An 18,789-nucleotide genomic window follows, 5' to 3' on the forward strand; every position below is an offset into this window, starting at 1 on the left:
ATTGATAATATAATATATGTAAATTCCAGTGCCATTTGCCGTGGAAGTTTTGACCTACAGAATTCTAGAACCTTATTTTTATAGAACACTATTGAATGAAAACTTAATACCTTGTTGTGGTTTTTAGTTATTCCAAGAAATATGCTCTTGAATAAAAACCTTTTAAGTCTCTTTCAATGCAAAAACACGTGTTCTTTTTTTACAAATTGTAATTAATATGTTTAAGACCTAATTATTATTGTAAACGTTTCTTCGGTATGTTGATTGCCTATAAAACCACTTGCTTTTCAGTCTAAATCATCAGTGTAAAATTCGGAAAACACAGCGATCTAGATATGAAATACTTTGTGGTCCTTGTCGTCCTGGCCCTCATTTTGGCCATCACCGTGGGTCCTTCGGATGCAGTGTTCATTGATATTCTTGACAAAATGGTTTGTTTCTTCTTTAAACAAGTGTTTTTAACAATAAAGTATAAACATTTGTGTTTCTACAGGAAAACGCAATACACAAAGCTGCTCAAGCGGGAATTGGCATAGCTAAGCCCATTGAAAAAATGATCTTGCCGAAGTAATTAACGCAAATCTGTTCTGCACTGCAATTCAAAAAATGTATAAAACGAAAATAAACACAAATTTTTAAATCTGAAAAACAATTAATTTACTAACGTAAGACTTTTAGTTAACTTAGTTAATAGACTGGGATGTACATATATGCCGCTTTTGCTTACAATAAAATGTTAAATAAATTTTCAGATTCGTACGTGCTGAGTAAACAATTATTTTTTATTGTCTTTAAATGCCTATAGAGTTTTCTAAAATTTATGTAGTGCCTTTAGTAAGCTATTGTTGTGATTCCCCTCGAAAAATAACAAAAATTGGAAGCCTTTAAGTATATAAATTGCCCTTGAGTGATAGAAAGAAAGAAACCAATTTAAAATGCCAAAAGATAAGATTTACTAAAGCTCTAATTCAAATTGGCCCATAATCGTTTAAAGGATTTTACTATTTGTAATTTAAATATTTGGATTATGGCATTGAAATCCCCGATTGTTCCCTAGATGTGTGATTGGAATCAGATTTGTTACCTTCAGTGTACTTTTTCTCCGCAAAAATCCCCGTTCATGCCTTATCTGTCATTCTGTTTTTCAAGCTGACTGTTGCGCCTATAAAAGCTCTCGCCTTTTGTATCGCAGCCATCAGTCGCTCAGACCTCACTGCAATATCAATATCTATAGCTTCTTCTAATCAAGAAAAATCAAGAAACTATCACAATGAACTTCTACAACATCTTCGTTTTCGTCGCTCTCATTCTGGCCATCACCATTGGACAATCGGAAGCTGGCTGGCTGAAGAAAATTGGCAAGAAAATCGTAAGACCTTCCATTTCAAATATGTTAAGCCAGAAATTAACTGACTTACTTTTTATAGGAACGCGTTGGTCAGCACACTCGGGATGCCACAATCCAGGGACTGGGAGTTGCTCAACAGGCCGCCAATGTCGCCGCCACTGCCCGAGGTTGACCACAACTAATATAAATAATTATTTATTTAAAGATATATTTATTCGGTTGCTCCATGTAAATAAAACCACTTTAAAAACTCAAAAAATTCGACTCAAACTTTATTTTTTAAAAAGTGTGAGGAAAACGAACGAATGTATACACACATTTTAAAAATACTTAAGAGGTATTGTTTATACAGAATATTACAAATCGCAATGCCGATGAATTGGTAGTTTTCGCTTCTTTTTCGATTTGAAGACGCCGAGATTATGTCTTATCTGTCGTAGTATAATTCGACTCGCCTATAAAAAGACCAGGCTTTTAATTTCAATTATCAGTCGCTTAGTACATACTGAAACAATTAGATTCATTTGTATAACTATTAAATAAAATTAATCACAATACCATCTGGACTTTATTTGTCTTCATCCTTCATCCATCGAACAACGATTCTAAATCCTCAGAAAGACGTTGGTATGTACACCCTAAATGCTACCCTGCAAGTTGCTGGAGTCGCCTCGAAAGCAGCCAATGTCGCAATCACTGCCAGGGGGTAAACTTAAGTTTGGGTATTATATATAAAAAATTAAATTTATATATTTTATTTTATACATTTTTTTTCTATTTTTAATAATGTAATAAACGCTTTTCAAGCGATAATTCAAATTTATTTGTGGGCTTATCGCAAATTATTTCCTATTATTTCCATAGGTAAGGTAAAAAATCCCTATGCATATGAAATATGCAAATACAAAAATCCAAATGATCGGTTTGGATTCCTCACCTGTACTTTCAGCCATAAAAATCCACATTTAAGCCTTGTCAGGCGCTGAAGTCAAATAAAACCACCATGAACTACAATATCTTCGCTTTCGTCGCCCTCATTCTGGCCATCACCGTTGGTCAGCACACTTGCGATGCCACAATTCCGGGAATCCCTCAGAAGGCCGCCAAGGCTCCTCGAAGTATACCTATCTAATTAATATTTATGTAAAATCTTATTTATTTAATGGATTTACGTAAATAAAACATTCGCAAAAGCAATATTTTGTCTTCTCTCTAAAGATCTATTCTTCGAATGTGTGAAATGAATGAAAACCCTATCTATAGTTTTATAGTTTTTGGAGCGCACGTGCCAAAAATATATGCACAACCAATAATCCACTAATGATTTTGGTTGTATTGTATAGATTTAAATTCTATTGATAATATTTTCGACTGGGAAAATCCACTTATATGCCTTATCTCTATAAGTAGAAGTGCGTTCCCCTATAAAAAGACTTAAGGCTGAGCTCTGAGCTTCAGTTCAAAAAAAAACCATTAGTAAAAATACATTTGCTGCTTTTTCCACTCTGTAAATATATATTACTTAATATAAGCTTTAGTTACATCTTTTTGCTTGCTTTCATCATCCTGGCAATTAACTTGCAACAGTCGCATACCGGTTGGCTGGCGGAAAGAGCATCGGATATTGTAAGTTTAAAGCACTTATGTACATCTTTTACATCGATCTAACTAAAATTCCTCTCCACAGAAGTAGAAATCTGAGAAGACTTTTAGATACTTCAAAAACGCAGCTCTTAAGGTCATTGAAGCCAGCCAAAAAGCCGCGGATGTTGCTGCCACAGCCAGGGGACAGAAAGAGTAGATTTCTTCCAGTTTTTTTTGATTTGCTACAAATGCTACAAATATTTAATAAAATCTATAAGTATTAAATGATAAGAACCTCCAAGATTCTATTTTTATTTATGCTAACCAGTTTGTGTGATTGCATTTGAGCCTACAGAGGAATACATTCATTTTGTTGTATATCTTATCTGTCTTAATTTCATTTTATTAATATCTGCTTGCTTATATTTTAATAATTTGACATTGGCACTGAGTATCTATTTTCATTATGTTAATTTCCTAATGCAACAATAATAAATTAGAGAAATGAGCGGGTTGAAGATCTTCAAGACTTGATTTCAACCTCGAGCGGTGGCTGCAACATTGGCGGCTTGTTGGGCGATTCCGAGGACCTGGATTGAGGCATCCCTGGTGTGCTGGCCAATGCGTTCCTTAAAGGAAAATCGATTTTAATAATTCATTTCGTTTAGCTTAGAAGGGAATCCATACGATTTTCTTTCCCAGCTTCCTAAGCCAACCAGCCTCTGTGTTTCCCAGGCTGATGGCCAGGATGAGGGCCACGAAGACGAAGATCTTGTTGAAGTTCATGACGAGATTGTTGGCTTACGACCGGATTGAAAGAAAGCTTAAGCTGTTGCAGTGGGAACTGTGAGACTGATGACTGGACATCAAAGAGATTGAGCTTATATAGCGATTCCAACAGATGCTGCGGCTGCACAGACGGGGATTTTTTCTGCGGGACAAAAGTTCACCAGAAGATGGACTAAGATCGGAGCAGCCCCATGATTATGACTTACTCAAGTGATATTTCAGAACAAGTTGTTGGTTGCAAACTATGATTTGATTAATCTATTGAATTATGATGATTTAAACTAGCTTATTAAATTAAAATTGGCACAGCCATACATGAGTAATAATATACTTTTTAAACTTTTCTCCACAACGGTGTGTTGTGTTTTTCCCTATTAAGTATTCCCGTAAGACAAGCCAGCCATTTTTATTACTTTTTAATTTTTATTAAATTTTTTTACACACAAAATCCCCTCAGTCATCGTATCAGCATTATTAAGACTATCAGTCACTTAGTTCGCAATGGAACTGAATTATCAGCAGAGTTAATAACTGGGAGATTGAACCAGATGCAAATAAATACTCCAAGAAAAATGTTAATTTATATACTAATATACTTTCTATAGCCCAGAAATATAAGTTAACAACAACTATACACAGCATCAGTAGAAATGTGATATTTCCTGGACACAAGAAATCCCCTCAATCAACATGGCATTATCCATTTATAATCCACTCCCAGCATAATGTATTCCATAAATTGTGGTCACAAACAATTTCAATAAAAACAAAACACATTCGCACAGCAAAAGTACGGGAAATAACGCCAAACATTCGAGCGCCAAGCGAAATGGATTAATCAGCAAACACGTTTCATTGGCTTCCCCACAACAGAGCAAAAAAAAAATGGGGAAACAACAACTGAGTATTACTCAATGGGTTGAACGATCGTAGAATTGAGTTAGAACTATTAGATCGACTGACACATACGCGATACCTCGAACTTGACTTAATTGATGACTCGGAGGAATGTTGGTCAACAGATGTTGAAAACCTAAAGATACATTGGAGAATGTCTCCTTTGAGTAAAGACCCTTTGTAGTTTATTGTCTAATTAACTACTTGTATTTCCCTCTCCCCATATTATCAGCAATAAAATATACCCCGAGTAAATTCCATGAGTAATGGGTAACCAGCTTCTACTACGAATAAGTTTTATGAATGGATTTACTCGCGTGTGATTTCTCTTACCTCGTAAAGCACAAAGAACTCACGCCCAATTAGATCTCATTACCGATGACGTATTCTGACGCAATGATTCAAGTGATCGATCAAGCTGGCAGTTTCAGGCCGCACCTGCAATTGATCCCGATCCCCTCCCTTACGTGCTCCCTATTTCTTTATGGCTGCTTTCTTTATCAGCGCCTTCCGCTTATCAGTTTGGGTTCCGCTGTCTTTACGAATGTGAATCCCAAGGAAAAAGTTCCCCGGCGGCATCTGCTGATTAAGACTCGCCTATCGAGGAGGCAAGGCCAAGATGCTCAAACATTGACACAGCCATTGTCTCCAGGTGGGCTGATGGTCTTCATCAGCTGGAATGGGAATTTAGATTCCGGGGATGCCTGCTAAAAGATCATCTGAATCACCTTCGTGACGAATGGGACTTATACAATATTAAATATTAAAAATACATGAAATATATAAGAAGTAAAGCATGAACTTGAGTACTTTTGTACAACAAAATGGATTTAAATTAAACTAAAATTTAAGAGCTGCAGCCAAACTACTAATACACACTTCCCAGACATTTCCCTCAGCTTAATATCATTTAAGACTTGTCTGCCGAATAGCTCCCTCCAATTTGAGTAGTTGAGCCGGCCTTTGCAACCAGTTGCGGCATTTACTGACTTACTTACGCTTCCCTGGGCTCACCGACTAGATACTCCGAAGGCTGAGGATGTGGTTGTAGACGAGTCCTGGCGGTTATGACACAGGACTCGCTGGCTCCTTTTGTGTCTCCGTCTGCCACTTGTAGCTGTCACTCAGCGGTTAATTCGAGCGATTTTATTTACATTTCGCCGAGGCCATGGAACCGGAAAGGAGCAGCAAGGAAGCGGAGTCAAGGCCCAAGATGGATAAAGCGTTTTTACTTGTTAAGGAAATTAGTGGCATATCCTGACAGGGCGCCCATCTTCCTCGCAGCTTCGCATCCTAGATGCTCTACTCCTATATCCTTGTATATTCCCTTTCCACGTTGTGTGTGTGTGTGTTTTGCCTCCCTTGCTGATTTAATTCATTTGTTGTCTTTGCTGCGCGTCTATTGTCTGCTTCTCGTTGTTGGTTTTTTATGGCTGAAATTAAAGTTACATTTTCGTGGTGGTTGATATTATGTGCCGATGTGCTCGAAAGCCTGCATCCCCCTCTCAAAAAACAAGTACAGTTGCGTGAGTGTGTCCTTTTTGTAAATCTAAATTATATTGGAAAATATTGTTTAGAAGAAGTTCGCTATTGCTTTTTGCACACATGGGAGCTAAGCGAAGAACGCTCTATTTTTATTAGCAGCTGCTCAAACAGATTACCGAAGACAGTCTTCGCCCAGTAAAGAAGGGGATTCACTGCAGTCTTTCTCGTTTCGCTGCGAAAAGTTCCCCGTCGTCGCCTTATCGGCATCGCATTCTTCGCTATAAAAGCCGCCTGTGCCAGAAGTCCAGTCATCAGTCGCTCAGTTCCCACAGCAGCAGCTAAATCAGCAGCTAAATCTCAATCTATATAAAAATATATATACCAAGGAATTAAACCTAGAAAATTCAACATGAACTTCTACAAGATCTTCGTCTTTGTCGCCCTCATCCTGGCCATCAGCATTGGACAGTCTGAAGCCGGTTGGCTGAAGAAACTGGGCAAGAGAATCGTAAGTTAAGCAACGAAATAATTGTACATTTTACTAATTTGTTTAATAATCACTTCCAAAGGAGCGCATTGGCCAGCACACCCGGGATGCCACCATTCAAGGACTGGGGATTGCGCAACAGGCCGCCAATGTGGCAGCCACCGCCAGAGGATGAGCCTTTAGTGTCCATCAAAGGACTCTCCCAGGATAACGCGCTTAATTATACACACATATTTATTTGCCAGCCATAGAAATAAACTAGCTTACATCCCCGTAATTTACATGTGCATATGTGTCCATGTTTTTGGGTTATCGGTGGCCATCACGAGCTTGATTACACTTTCCCAGGGTGGCTGGGCTTTTCCGGTTTTCCCACAGTTTTCCCGGCGATTGCCGGGATCAGGGCACAAGTGTAAGGGCTCCCTTGGGCCATCGACTTGTGCCCCGGGTCCACCTCTTGTTGGTGGTCATTTTGGGCACAAAACGCGTCCAAATGTCAAAACACTTGTGAACTGCGAACGGGGGGAACCTTTTTGTGGGCGGGGTTTGCTTTGGGTTGAAAGTTGAAATGGGTGAGAGTTGCCCTTGGCCCATGTGTGTGTTCCTTGCTGTGTGTTTCGGGTTATGTATTTTGTGTGTTCGGCTGGTAATTTGCTTTGATTTACTTACATGGGAGCGGAGGTCGCGCCACGTGACCGCAAAGTTTACATTAAATTATCGGAGCTCCTTGAGGAAATGATTCGCAGGTTTCGCGAAAGCAAAACACTGCGAGTGGGGGTAATGAAATTGGAATATTCCTTCTAGCATCACATGAGTGGTTAGAAAAGTAATTACAAATAAATGGTTAAACAAAATATATGAGAACGGGGATGAAGTACGACGTTAGTGTACGAGTATCAATTTTTTCCAATAAAAGTGCCCAAAGTTCGCTTAAAAAACCGCAACCGAATCAATTTTAAAGGCACTTCCGATGTCGCCCTACCTAATTACACGGCATCTCCATCGGATTAGGCCAACTCGCCTGGGAAATCGACAGCTTGGGATGTTGAATTCGACGCCTCGGGCTCAAAAGCGCTAAAAGCCAGAGCACATGGTCTGAATTATTGACAGATTAGACCTGGATTGTCTGCCAGTCAATCATTATCGTCGCACTCGGCGCCTCAGAAGCGCGGAATCCAACTTCAAATGACGATGGCGATGGAGCCGTGGCAGCTGCCAAATGATTTGAATAACAATAAAGATCAGCTTTTGTCTGCCGGCTGTATTTTGTAATTTATGCATTGATTTCCGCCACCCCCCTCGCAGTAATAATCATTTTGAAATTACACAAAAAGCGACTCGTAGTGTAATTTCCTCGTGAGCCGCCCGTGGCGCAGATTATAAAATTTGAAAATTTCATAAGGCAAATCCCGGAAAATCATGCGTAAGCCCCTCCTCGAACAGAACAGCACTAGAGAATCTGTTGCTAAAAATATTGTGTAATATGCGTTGTAGCTGTGGAGAAAGGCGGAATAAGTATGTGGCACCCCGCCAGGATGCCCCTTGTAAGCGAAATCCTCTCCAGAAATCGTTTACAAACCATTGAGAAGCCGCCGATGTATCAATAATATTTGCCCACCCAGTTCAAAGGTGGTGAAAGTTGTTTTAAAATATATTACGCGCAGATGGGGGATGTCGGCCGTTCGGCCGGGAATAATGTTTGACTTAATTTCTTTTATGGCTCAATATAACCATTATTCGCACTGCTCCGAGCGTAATCAGCAAATTTAAATTCAATTCGCCTTTTTAAGTGTCAGAAGCAGTTTGGAATGGAGCGGAACTTAACCAACCGTCTCACCCACTCCACAAAATGAACTGCGGTTTCACTTTCATTCGAGATATTTCATTTATCATATTTAAAATGCCATAGTCGCTGTCACTTCACAGAATTTCCCAGACAGCTAACGATGTCAGGCGATGATTCCTCTTAGATACACTCAACTCTTTGTTATTGAGCATAGAAAAGAATGAAAAGGTAACTCAACAGATACTTTAGTACCTTACATCTTTTTCAAATGTATATTTAACTTTAAGAACTAACCAAAAGTACCTATAAAAACTATGCATTGTAAGGAAAATGTATTTAGTTGTACTGTCCCAATGTCTATCTTCCCATTGTTAGTTACTTGTCATCATCAAATCAGACGTTTTGCCAGACTGGATGACGCTTTGATTTCATTTCCAGCACTGCCATTCTAAACGCGTTATAAATCACAAAGATACACAAAAACATACATGTCTGCCCTCGAGAACTCATATTTGGATGCTTTTTATTTGGTTTTGTCGAGCAATTCGAAATAAGAGCAGCTCTCTGCGGCGACAACAATGCAAAACAATTCAATTTATGAAATATTTTCCCCGAACCCTTGCTCCTCAATCCGCATCCGTATCTTTGTCTGTGGCGCGAATAAGTGTGCGTGTGAGTATCTGTGTGTGCATGGGGAATGCCAAGTCGGGAATTACACCGTACAGCTCATACGCAATTCGGGTTCCCTGGCTTGGCCAAGATTTATTGTCAGCTTGACGATTAACAAAGGTGGCCCCGGATTTTGGCCCCTTGCCCTGGAATATCTCACCCCTTTCGAGCCAGCAATTTAATAAACAGACTACAACAATGGCAGCGCTTTTGGGTGCCTTTTCAGGACAAACGAAATGAAATTGCTGGGCACATAGGCATTTTTTATTGTGTGTATCCTGCAGCCGGGACATTATGCTCATCCAGTGAGCCAAGGTCCTGTCAGCGCATAACTTTCCCGGGGCAATAAAATCAATTCAATTGTTGCCAGCTTCCAGGCGAATGCCTCCCAATGAGATCCTTTTAGATCAGATCGCGTGAGGATGCATAGATAGCTGTGGATTCACCACACCCGAATATGGATATGAATATGAATGGGGAGGTGTTGAGCACACAGTTCAATGCGTCACCACTGGATGACCTCATGGGCTCAGCACACTTTTTTTATTAGAAATACCGATGATGGGCGGAAAAATGCTTAAAAGTGAAATCTCACTTGACAAAGGAACTACATACATGTGGAAGATTGAAGAAATCAAAGAACCCTATAACATAAAAACGAAACTTTTACCACGGATATGAAGCAACTTTGGAACATAACAGCGAGCTTATTGGCAATAAAAATGATATAAAAGGGTTGTGAAATAGATATAAAAAATTAAGTACATAATGATTTTTTTTTGCTTAAATGAAATGTGTTGTTTTTTTTACTATACTCTACTAACCACATTGTATGGAATACATCTGCCTTTGCTCCCCTCTCATTAATTAATTCGCGCCGAGATAAGCGAACAATCCAATTAAAACTGGCGGCGCAGGCCGAACTTTTGACTTTCAATTAATAACAATTTGACGCCTCAGCAGCTTCTGCCCGCGAAAAAGGAACAAGGAACACCAGGACTCCCCCATCCACATCCTAGCATTATTCCAAAGATAAAAGAAGGCAGTGGGCCGAAAAAGAGAGAGACATTTCCGACTGACAGGCACACGTCAGATCCTTTCGAGGCGCAAATTAATCTCGATCCTGGCAGCGAGTGGCGAAAAAATTATTAATGAGGTGCATGTGTGTGAGTGGGAAAAATACGTAATCACGAGCGGAGAAAAAAATGTGAGCCACGAAAATGAGGAAAATGCCGGCGAAAACGCAACAGGGCGAGCGACCCTCATTAACGGGAAATTAGTTTTGCTCTGATTTCTGTCATCTCGGGATCTAGGACTTCCTCGGTCTCCCATCCATCGCAGGACGAACAAAAGGACCCAAGGACAGTGCCCATTCCCGGGGTGATTAAATGCGGAAATGAGGAAAACATCCAGTTCTCCTGGTCGCTGACACTTTTGCGATTAGCGCAAATCAAAGCCGAGCAAGCGATTCCTAGGTGTCGCAATTGCACCAAATTAGTCCTTCTGCAGGGGATTGGACTGGCTGCCAGGACAACAATGGAGCGGAGGATTAAGTTCTGGACGCATTTCATTTGAATTAATTTGCGGCACTCAAGTGCCACACATAAATCCTCTTTCCTCTCAAGAGCATTATGTAAATGCGGACTCTTGTCCTGTTCTGGCATGGTTTTTGTTGGTCCTTTGCAGGTCCTGCAATGCAAGAATCTACACTCCCAGAAAAATTAAGCAAAATGTTATTATAAAGATATATGTTATAGATATATGCAGTATCTGATAGGTTGTCGTAAGTATGCAAGCTAAGAACTTCCATTAAGTTTTTAGACATACCCTTATTATTTCTATGTTTTAAGATATAAGATGTTTTTCTCAGTGTCTTGAAAGGAGAGTGTATTGTGCGGACACCTTTTGAGCGCACTTAATTATGCGTAAATCTTGCAGGGACCTTTCCGAATTTTCCCTGCGATTCTGCCTCATTTTACACCAAATTTGGCGCAATTATTGCCGCTTTTTGTACTCCTGTCAGCGGCAGGTACAGTCTGACCTCTGACTTCGATGCCCGGTACAGTCGAGCCCAATTACAGGATGGCGGTGCTCCATATAGAGTTTCATTCGCATTTTTCAATTACCAATCTAGGGCTCAGTTTTCTTTGCCATCCTCTCCACTCGGCATTGTTTGTCCTGGCCGTTGTTTGGTTTATTGATATGTTGTCGTTGCGGTCCTCTGGGGAAAATGGGCTGTCTCGACGCGTTTCGGGTTTTCCAGCTCTCCAATGGCTGCCAGCTTCCCCAATAATTTGTTTAATGGCAGCGTAAAAAATTAGACCATATTGAATGTCAATTGTTTGATTTTTTGATTAAGGTTCCGTTTCCCATCGTTGTCGGTCGATTGTTTGCTCTCAGCATTGATTAAATATTGAAAGAGTAAAGTAGCGTAACTTGAGGCTAACCTGATCTGATATGGAGTTACCCCTCGAAAGTAAAAAAGAAAATACACGAGGATGTAAGTGGAGAGTTTTCCAGCGGGCTTTAAAATATTTTTTAATAACAATCCTGGATAGGTGGGCCATCTGTGGCGGCTTTGCGTCATCCAGTGGCATCATTAATCAAAACTCTTTTTACTTTACGGCCCAAAGGACATTAGCATAACGAGGCAAGGATAAATGGAAAATGGGGGAAAATAAAGCAAAGTCGTGTCAATTTACGCGCCAACAGCCAAAAGGGAAAACCTCAGAAGAGCCCAAAGAAAACACTTTGCACTGGCTTAAAAATTGCAAACGGATGTGAAAAGTCTTCCGGATTTTCCTTGCCCGCTTTCCCAGGCAGTCACTCAGTCACACATGTGCCCTGCTTCCCAGCCCAACTATTTAGCGGCAAAACATCATTAATTTTTACAATCGCGAGGTCTACATTTTGATGCTGATGCTGATGACATCAACGCCCAAATCATTTCTGTCACGCCAGGACACTTTCACCCACGGCATCCGTATCCGAAACCGAATCTGCATCTGAATCTCAATCCTCCCCGCCATTGTTGTCGTCGCGACATTCGCAATTTTTTTAAATTCGCAAAGGAAGTTGACTGGAACATATGTTGCGCGTAGTTCCAGCGATTTGGTAAGTGTCTTCAAGAGCCCGTTACTTTTGACGTGTTGCTGATTGGCGCCAATGGCAGTTTTCTATTTTCCGGAGGGTGGCGAACAGAGATGCCCGGGAAATAGAAAGTAACTAGAATGAATTTGCTTAAATATTAAATTAAATAAATGATAATGATAACACTTAAGACATTAAATTAGACAAGAGATAATTGAACTCAATAATAATAGTTGTATATTTTTTAATTTATTAATTTAGCAACGTAACTATAAGCTAGCCAAATGCTCAACACTGGCGGGGGACCCACTTCCTTCTGGCGCTGAAATCTTTCTCGCTAAATGAATGCAAATTTTTATTTAAACATTTCGCTAAATGGCAACGAGCTGTCAATATGTTTGTCCGTATCTTCATTGTGTCATGAGAAGTTTGCGATCTGGGAAAATAAGGAAGAGGGGTCGCGATGTTGGTCGTGAGTGCTAGTGACAGCTTGAAAAATGGCAAGTTGAGGCAAATTTGATTTGCACTTCGTGTTAACACTGATTCGCATCGAATGAGTCAACTTGAGGTGGAGACTACAAGCAATCTGACAGATACTTTAGTCCGTGTAGGCGTTACTGTACCATTTGGGCAAGGCTCATGAATACTTTGATTAGCCAGGGGCTAGCAAGTCCCTCAATGACCAGCAATGTCCTTTTAAACCCCCGTAAATTGAAAACTTCCAAACAGGACCTAACGAGCGGAAAATGCGTTTTGAAGTTCGCTGGCATCATCGTGTGCTCTCATGGCAACCCTTAACCCTTTCAGCCTCCGTGTTGGCCAATTAACAGACCGTTGACCACTTGAACAGCCGGAGAAAGTGTTTTCCCCGGTTTCCCCGGTATTCCCTGGCTGTCCTAACCCCTTTTGCACCATTCAGCTGTCTAATTGAAAGTCATTGTGTGATGTGTGTTGGCGTGAATGAATTGAATTTAAAGTCCACTGCGTGGCACATTTGTCGCATGAGTATGCAACCTCAAACAGGTTGACCAGCTGCCTGGATTGCCGGGCTTCCCCGCTGACCAGGGTTGCCACCAGTGCGATGGCAACTGTCAAATTTGACAAATGACTGGTCAAGCGGGTCGCGGCGGTTTGTCCTCCCAAATTGTCTCGCATGAGTGGGCAATTCCTGGCCTTGTTTCCATTACGTGCTCATTGCACACAAGTTAAACAGTTGTCCAAAGCTCAAGCTCATTCCACCGTATTTGACACTTTTTCAGGGATTACAGCTTGTTATGTAAAGTATGTAAAAATGCGTAATTTTACAGCCAAGTCTTAATGAAAACATATTTAAAATAAAAGTGGAAATCTCAGTTTCGCGATTTCAATCTTAAAGGGTTATTCGCGCTTATTATTTTTTCTTACCCGAATGATGTCAGGGCTGTCACAACCTTATCATTACCGCCTTATCTAACCTAATAACTGAGTGAAATTGAAACAGCTTAACCCTTATAAACAAGTCACAGCTGTCAGGGGTCTTAACCCCACCGCATCACCCCGTTTTCCACCATAAATCAACGCGTCAAATGGAAAAGCGGGAGATTCGCAGTGAAAAATTAGAAAATATGAACGCGGATGCAAAGTGTGCGTGCCCCAGCCCTCAAAAATCGAATTCCCGAGAAGGGGTTGCCAAGTCAAACCGCATGGGCGAAGGGATTCGGGAGGCAGGATTTCGAATTGGTTCGGGGACTTACAGGCGTCCAACATCAATCAAAACACGCGACGAGCGTCGACTGGATTCCGCCGATCCGATGATGATGCGATTTGCACTAACGATGCAATCCCTATTCCTATGGCCCATCGCCCATTTCACACTCCCCCATGTAATCCGCACATATGTGACAAGAAGTCATTTGAAATTGGTTGAAATTTAAAGTAGTTTGCCACGCTCGGAACCCTTTGGGATTTCCTTCGCCGCATCGTCGAGTCCTTTGAATAATGATGATGATGTCGTCGCGGGCTTTTCATCCGCATTTTTGGGAAAATTTGCATGTGAAAATCGGATGGGAGAGCGCGGAATTTGGCATGTGGAATGCGCCATGTAATTTACACGTCTGACAAAGTATCAATGCCATTGCCGATGACACGGAACCCTTCGTCCTGCGAGCCTTTTTCCCCCGATTTGGGTACGCCGCCGTCGGTAATGCACACACACATGACACAAATCGTCGCAAATCGTTTTTTACAGCACAACAAAGACTTTCAGGCACTGAGAGAAATTAGGTACAACTAAACACACTATACTTAACCTAAAAAGGACTTTCAAAAACATAAGGTATTTTAACAACACCTCTCAAGGTTTCGAAAATTCTGCTATTGAAAGTTAGAATGTTCCATTGAATGAGGTATGATGTGGGCATACTTTTGAACACCTTTAAAATAGATTTTAAATTTTAAATCTGAGTCTAATACTTTTCGTGTATTTCCTAGATGTAGAAAGCAGTTTTCCATGTATTACCGCACCCCTAGCTTTCCCACACCCCTCGTAATGTGTGCGTTTTCACGCCGTCCTGTGGGCGGGGTGCAAAAAATATCCCGCGGCGCTTTCGCTACACATCCTCACAACAATGTGTGAAAGTTTTTTTCTGTCTCGCAGCCCTCGGTGGCACCCCGAAATAATGAAAAGTAAAAAACGGAGCTCGGCATGTGTCAGCCACAGGCTCAAGGGGCACTCACTCCAGCCCCCTTGGACCCCCATTGTGGGGTTGTGTCTGCGCCCGTTTAGTAGTTTTTAATGTTGTTTTGCTCCCCGAGGCTTGGGCATTTGGTCTTCTTGTCCTGCGGCACTTTGTGCTCTTCTGCGAAATTAATTTTAACCACAGAAGTTGCAACATTCGATGATTAATGATTTGTTTGGCTGCCACACGCGATCGAAGGGCCAGCTGCAATCCCCCGAAATTTGATATGTTCGTTTTTTTATTGGATCCAAATTGAGATTATTCATTCCTCTGTTAATATAATTCATTAATAATTTTTATGACCGCATGTCAGCGGGTGAGCCAAAGTCAAGACGAGAGCCTTGGCCATCAATCTGCAAGGTACAGTCGTGCCCAAAGCACCTAGCATTTACATGGGTGGAGTGGGTGAAATGTGGGCAGGGGGCATGCAAATGGCGCACTGCCTTTCTTCTTTCATCATTCGCAATTTACTGGGACTGGAGCAGCCCATTCAAGCCAATCGAAGCAGAAATGCCTCAAATCATGTGCCACACATGACAAACAGCGCCAATGTCAGTTTACCAGATACCACCGCCACATTTCCCCTCTGGACAAACCCTTTAATGAAACGCCCGTGTGGTTGCCGCAGGAACCAGCAAAGGACAGCTAACAAAAAATGGAACAAGACACACATACATCGTCTAATATATACTCAGATTCGAAAGCAACAACATGTCCTGTTCCGAAGAGTTAAAGGTATGCATACTATAAAGCAACATTATAATAAACCTATATGTCTAAAATTGATAGAACCACATTCTTGATGATAAGGACGAACTATCTCAATCTCTTAAAAAAACATAGTAATGTGTTTAGTTTTTAAGAATCCTCAATTACCCAGTTTAAAAACATTTAATGGGTATCAGAAAACCAAGTTTGGCAAACTTTAAAGCAAACAATGCGCGAGGCAAAAGGGGCAGTCGATATCAGTCAGCCCACTCCAGCCTCACATGTCCTTCATCCCACCCTCGAGCCAGCCGCTTTCAAATGCGTTTGACAAAATGACATCCCGGCCTAGACGAGGACCAGGACCAGGAGCAGGATCTGTGGATCAGTGCTGGGACCCTGAGATGAATCAGGACAACAATCAGGTCCATTGAGCCGTGGCTGGTGTTTGGCGACCGGCGACCGAGGACTGCGTGCTTCACGCTTTATTGGTTCCATTTCGCATGTGAGGAGGATGGGATGTCCTCCATCCGAATTCGCATCCCCTGGTCCTCTGACAACCAGGCTAATTTGCAAATAATATGCATGTGTGTGTTTTAGCGAGTGCGTGTCCATGGCATGTAAATTTCAGCAAAAAAGGGGCAGAAAAAAGGGGTTCCCCCATTCGCTTTGGCGGTTTCCGCATTCGAAATTGGAAATTAGATTTGAAAAATCCATTCAGCCTGCGTTTCTTTTATTTTCCGTATTTACTTTGGCAAATTAAGGTCGCAATTTTGCGCATTTCATACCGTGCTTGCCTATTGGCCGTACGTTTGAAGATTCCGCTCGCAGCTCACGTGACCTGGCCACCAAGTTGTCTCAATCTCAATCCACTCGAGAAATTCAAAGGACCTCCTTCGGCTTTGCGGGTTCCTAAGTCGAACGGTAAACATGTTGCCAAATTTTATTTGTTGTGCAAATCTTTGATTTTTCAAGCGGTTTATCTCCGGTGGCTCTTATCGTGATGCCACTGACAAAACATCATCGCTCTCCTTCCCTTTTAATCCCTGGACCCTCGTGTAGAATCCTTTAGAAACTAGTTCTGCAGTGAAAGATATTCGTACTTTAGTATAGCATAGGACATGATTTTCCCTGTGTACCAAATTCAATTGGATTGCATCTCAAACGGAGCTGCCACAAAAGTGCGTCCACTTCTGACAGCAACTGAAACTTTTCCATTATGCAAATGGCAGCTGGCGATAAGAATTCCAGCAGGTAAGACTCCAGCCAACAATTGATTATGATTATGATTGAGCGGCGCGCAAAAGTCAATAACAATAACATTATGCAGATACAGATACAGATCCTGTCGCGTTTTTTTCCACAGATCCCACAAAGGCAGGCAGAACAATGGACCAGGGGGAAGTCCCTCGAAGTGAGCACTTAAAATTAATGGAAATGTGTAGCGAACGCCACACACAAATAAAATTTAAATAAAACCCCGCACTCCAATCTTTGTCGAAGCGTAAAATATTATGTCATTATCAAACGGGCAACGCAATAAATTTCTCTAGTCGAATTTCGGGGCAGGAAGAGGAATCCTGAATTTACAATTAGCCGCGGAGGTTGCAAGTCCTCGAGGTCGTCATGGTGTGTGGCAATTGATAAAGCTCGAGAGCAGGAACTGCCTTTCAACCAGTGTCCTGTGGCGTCTTCCTTTGTGTTCCGCATTTTTTTGAAATTTATTTCACCTCGCAGGTCACTGACGAGTGCCAATCAAAGACAGCACCAGAATCGAAGATGCACTGCGAGAAATATCTGCAACTTCATAATAAGACGCCTTTCATATTATGACCCACACCCAGTAGTAATTTCATTCAATTGCTTTTTTTATAATTAAAAATTGTCGGAAGTATTTTCCGAGTGTAGGATTAAGACCACCGTGGTGTTCTTATCCGGAATCTGGAATACGGCATGCGTCGCGTCTCAGGATTCTAATTATGCGCAGGACACCTCGTGGCAGGATGTACAAAAGCACAAGGGCACTGCGAATGACATCCGCTGCCGGTCGCCTTGGCTGCCCTTTTGGCCAGCGTTCCTGGAATCCGGGTATCGCAGTATCGGAGTGTCCTGGTGTCCTGGTATCCTGGCAACCTCCAGTCCGCGCTCGCGAAGGAGTCTCCGAGTCATTAAGCCGCTATAATTGCCGATTGAGGGGGAGGGGATTCGTCCAGCTATCGGATCCACTGGCTCAATAACCATAAATATGGAGGGCGAGGAACTAGCCCAGACCCCCGGAGTTTTTATTGCCGGCGACATTCACTTGATTTGGTTGTGTCAAAAGTTTTCGGGCCACTCAATCGGGGATTGTTTATGGATTGTGCCACAATATTCCACCCGCCGCTGGCCGCTCATTTCCGCAGCTCTTTCGGGCGGAAATGACATTTTTCTACGGCACAACATTTCGCCAAGTGACATATATCACCTCCGAATGTGGAAGATTGCACAGCCCAACGTTCCACATATCCGCCTTTGGTTTTTCCCCTCGACTGGCCCTCGAAATGCTGGGGATAAGTCGATTATGTGCGGAAATGAAAACCCATAAAAATCCTTTCCTACGGTGATTAGTTAACATATTTTTATTTCTCGTCGTCGGGCGCCAGTCGAGGAAGGATACTGAAGTGGCCGGGACCTTCGAGCCGAAAAGGGGAAGCAATTATTTATGAGAAATATTATTTATTATTTATTACTGTTGTTGTGGTGCTGTTGCCTTTGTGAGTGTGTCCTTTTGGAATTGCCTCGACACTGAGGTTGAGGTCCATTAAATTTTCCCTGCTCGTCCATTTATGAGCTATGCATATGAAAGGAGGGTCTCGGCCAGATTGGTTTGTTAAGGTCCTCAGTACTTATTCACAAGTGGGTTTATTTTGTGGCAAGAGGTCAAAGGAGTTGGTAGAGCTGGGAGGGATTTTCAAGACATATTTAAATATATCCATATTTCGAATTGATTTTTAAAGCCACTCGTTTAATTAAAAGCCCAAGAAAAACTTCATTATGCGTGCGCTATTAAAAGCAAATTTATCCAATTTACTTCTCAAGGGGAAAACTCCGCACATTTTCCGCCACCAATTTCAGGCAATTCACCGCACAAAAGTGGAATAATTTAAAAATTAGGCAAGTCAGAAAAAAAGTATATCAATTACCGCCTAATTTGCATAACTTGGCAGCAGACAAATTGGCTACCAAAAATCCA

General features: G+C 41.6%; 4 protein-coding genes across 4 annotated transcripts; 3 read left to right on the forward strand and 1 right to left on the reverse strand.

The window, feature by feature from the left end:
* The first annotated feature begins 293 nt into the window (after positions 1 to 293).
* On the forward strand, positions 294 to 675 carry LOC117142296 (andropin). Its single transcript, XM_033306183.1, has 2 exons — positions 294 to 431; positions 494 to 675. The coding sequence occupies exons 1-2, from the start codon at positions 336 to 338 to the stop codon at positions 569 to 571; spliced, it is 174 nt and encodes a 57-aa protein (XP_033162074.1). The 5' UTR covers positions 294 to 335; the 3' UTR covers positions 572 to 675.
* Positions 676 to 1,183: 508 nt separating this feature from the next.
* On the forward strand, positions 1,184 to 1,607 carry LOC117143478 (cecropin-A1). Its single transcript, XM_033308192.1, has 2 exons — positions 1,184 to 1,369; positions 1,428 to 1,607. The coding sequence occupies exons 1-2, from the start codon at positions 1,271 to 1,273 to the stop codon at positions 1,518 to 1,520; spliced, it is 192 nt and encodes a 63-aa protein (XP_033164083.1). The 5' UTR covers positions 1,184 to 1,270; the 3' UTR covers positions 1,521 to 1,607.
* Positions 1,608 to 3,300: 1,693 nt separating this feature from the next.
* LOC117143727 (cecropin-B) lies at positions 3,301 to 3,775 on the reverse strand. Its single transcript, XM_033308531.1, has 2 exons — positions 3,620 to 3,775; positions 3,301 to 3,561 (listed from the first exon to the last, which is right to left on the reverse strand). The coding sequence occupies exons 1-2, from the start codon at positions 3,716 to 3,718 to the stop codon at positions 3,469 to 3,471; spliced, it is 192 nt and encodes a 63-aa protein (XP_033164422.1). The 5' UTR covers positions 3,719 to 3,775; the 3' UTR covers positions 3,301 to 3,468.
* Positions 3,776 to 6,426: 2,651 nt separating this feature from the next.
* LOC117143514 (cecropin-C) lies at positions 6,427 to 6,871 on the forward strand. Its single transcript, XM_033308237.1, has 2 exons — positions 6,427 to 6,611; positions 6,673 to 6,871. The coding sequence occupies exons 1-2, from the start codon at positions 6,513 to 6,515 to the stop codon at positions 6,763 to 6,765; spliced, it is 192 nt and encodes a 63-aa protein (XP_033164128.1). The 5' UTR covers positions 6,427 to 6,512; the 3' UTR covers positions 6,766 to 6,871.
* The last annotated feature ends 11,918 nt before the right edge of the window (positions 6,872 to 18,789 follow it).

Source organism: Drosophila mauritiana, chromosome 3R (assembly GCF_004382145.1).
Source record: "Drosophila mauritiana strain mau12 chromosome 3R, ASM438214v1, whole genome shotgun sequence".
In the NCBI taxonomy this organism is placed as follows: Eukaryota; Metazoa; Arthropoda; class Insecta; order Diptera; family Drosophilidae; genus Drosophila; species Drosophila mauritiana.

Bases quoted from the DNA above. Each gene is read 5' to 3' on its own strand.
- LOC117142296 (XM_033306183.1), top strand. From the start codon at position 336: ATGAAATACTTTGTGGTCCTTGTCGTCCTGGCCCTCATTTTGGCCATC. The intron at 432-493 runs GTTTGTTTCTTC...GTGTTTCTACAG, and splicing joins TTGATATTCTTGACAAAATG to GAAAACGCAATACACAAAGC.
- LOC117143478 (XM_033308192.1), top strand. From the start codon at position 1,271: ATGAACTTCTACAACATCTTCGTTTTCGTCGCTCTCATTCTGGCCATC. The intron at 1,370-1,427 runs GTAAGACCTTCC...TACTTTTTATAG, and splicing joins AGAAAATTGGCAAGAAAATC to GAACGCGTTGGTCAGCACAC.
- LOC117143727 (XM_033308531.1), bottom strand. From the start codon at position 3,718: ATGAACTTCAACAAGATCTTCGTCTTCGTGGCCCTCATCCTGGCCATC. The intron at 3,562-3,619 runs GTATGGATTCCC...TTTTCCTTTAAG, and splicing joins GGAAGCTGGGAAAGAAAATC to GAACGCATTGGCCAGCACAC.
- LOC117143514 (XM_033308237.1), top strand. From the start codon at position 6,513: ATGAACTTCTACAAGATCTTCGTCTTTGTCGCCCTCATCCTGGCCATC. The intron at 6,612-6,672 runs GTAAGTTAAGCA...TCACTTCCAAAG, and splicing joins AGAAACTGGGCAAGAGAATC to GAGCGCATTGGCCAGCACAC.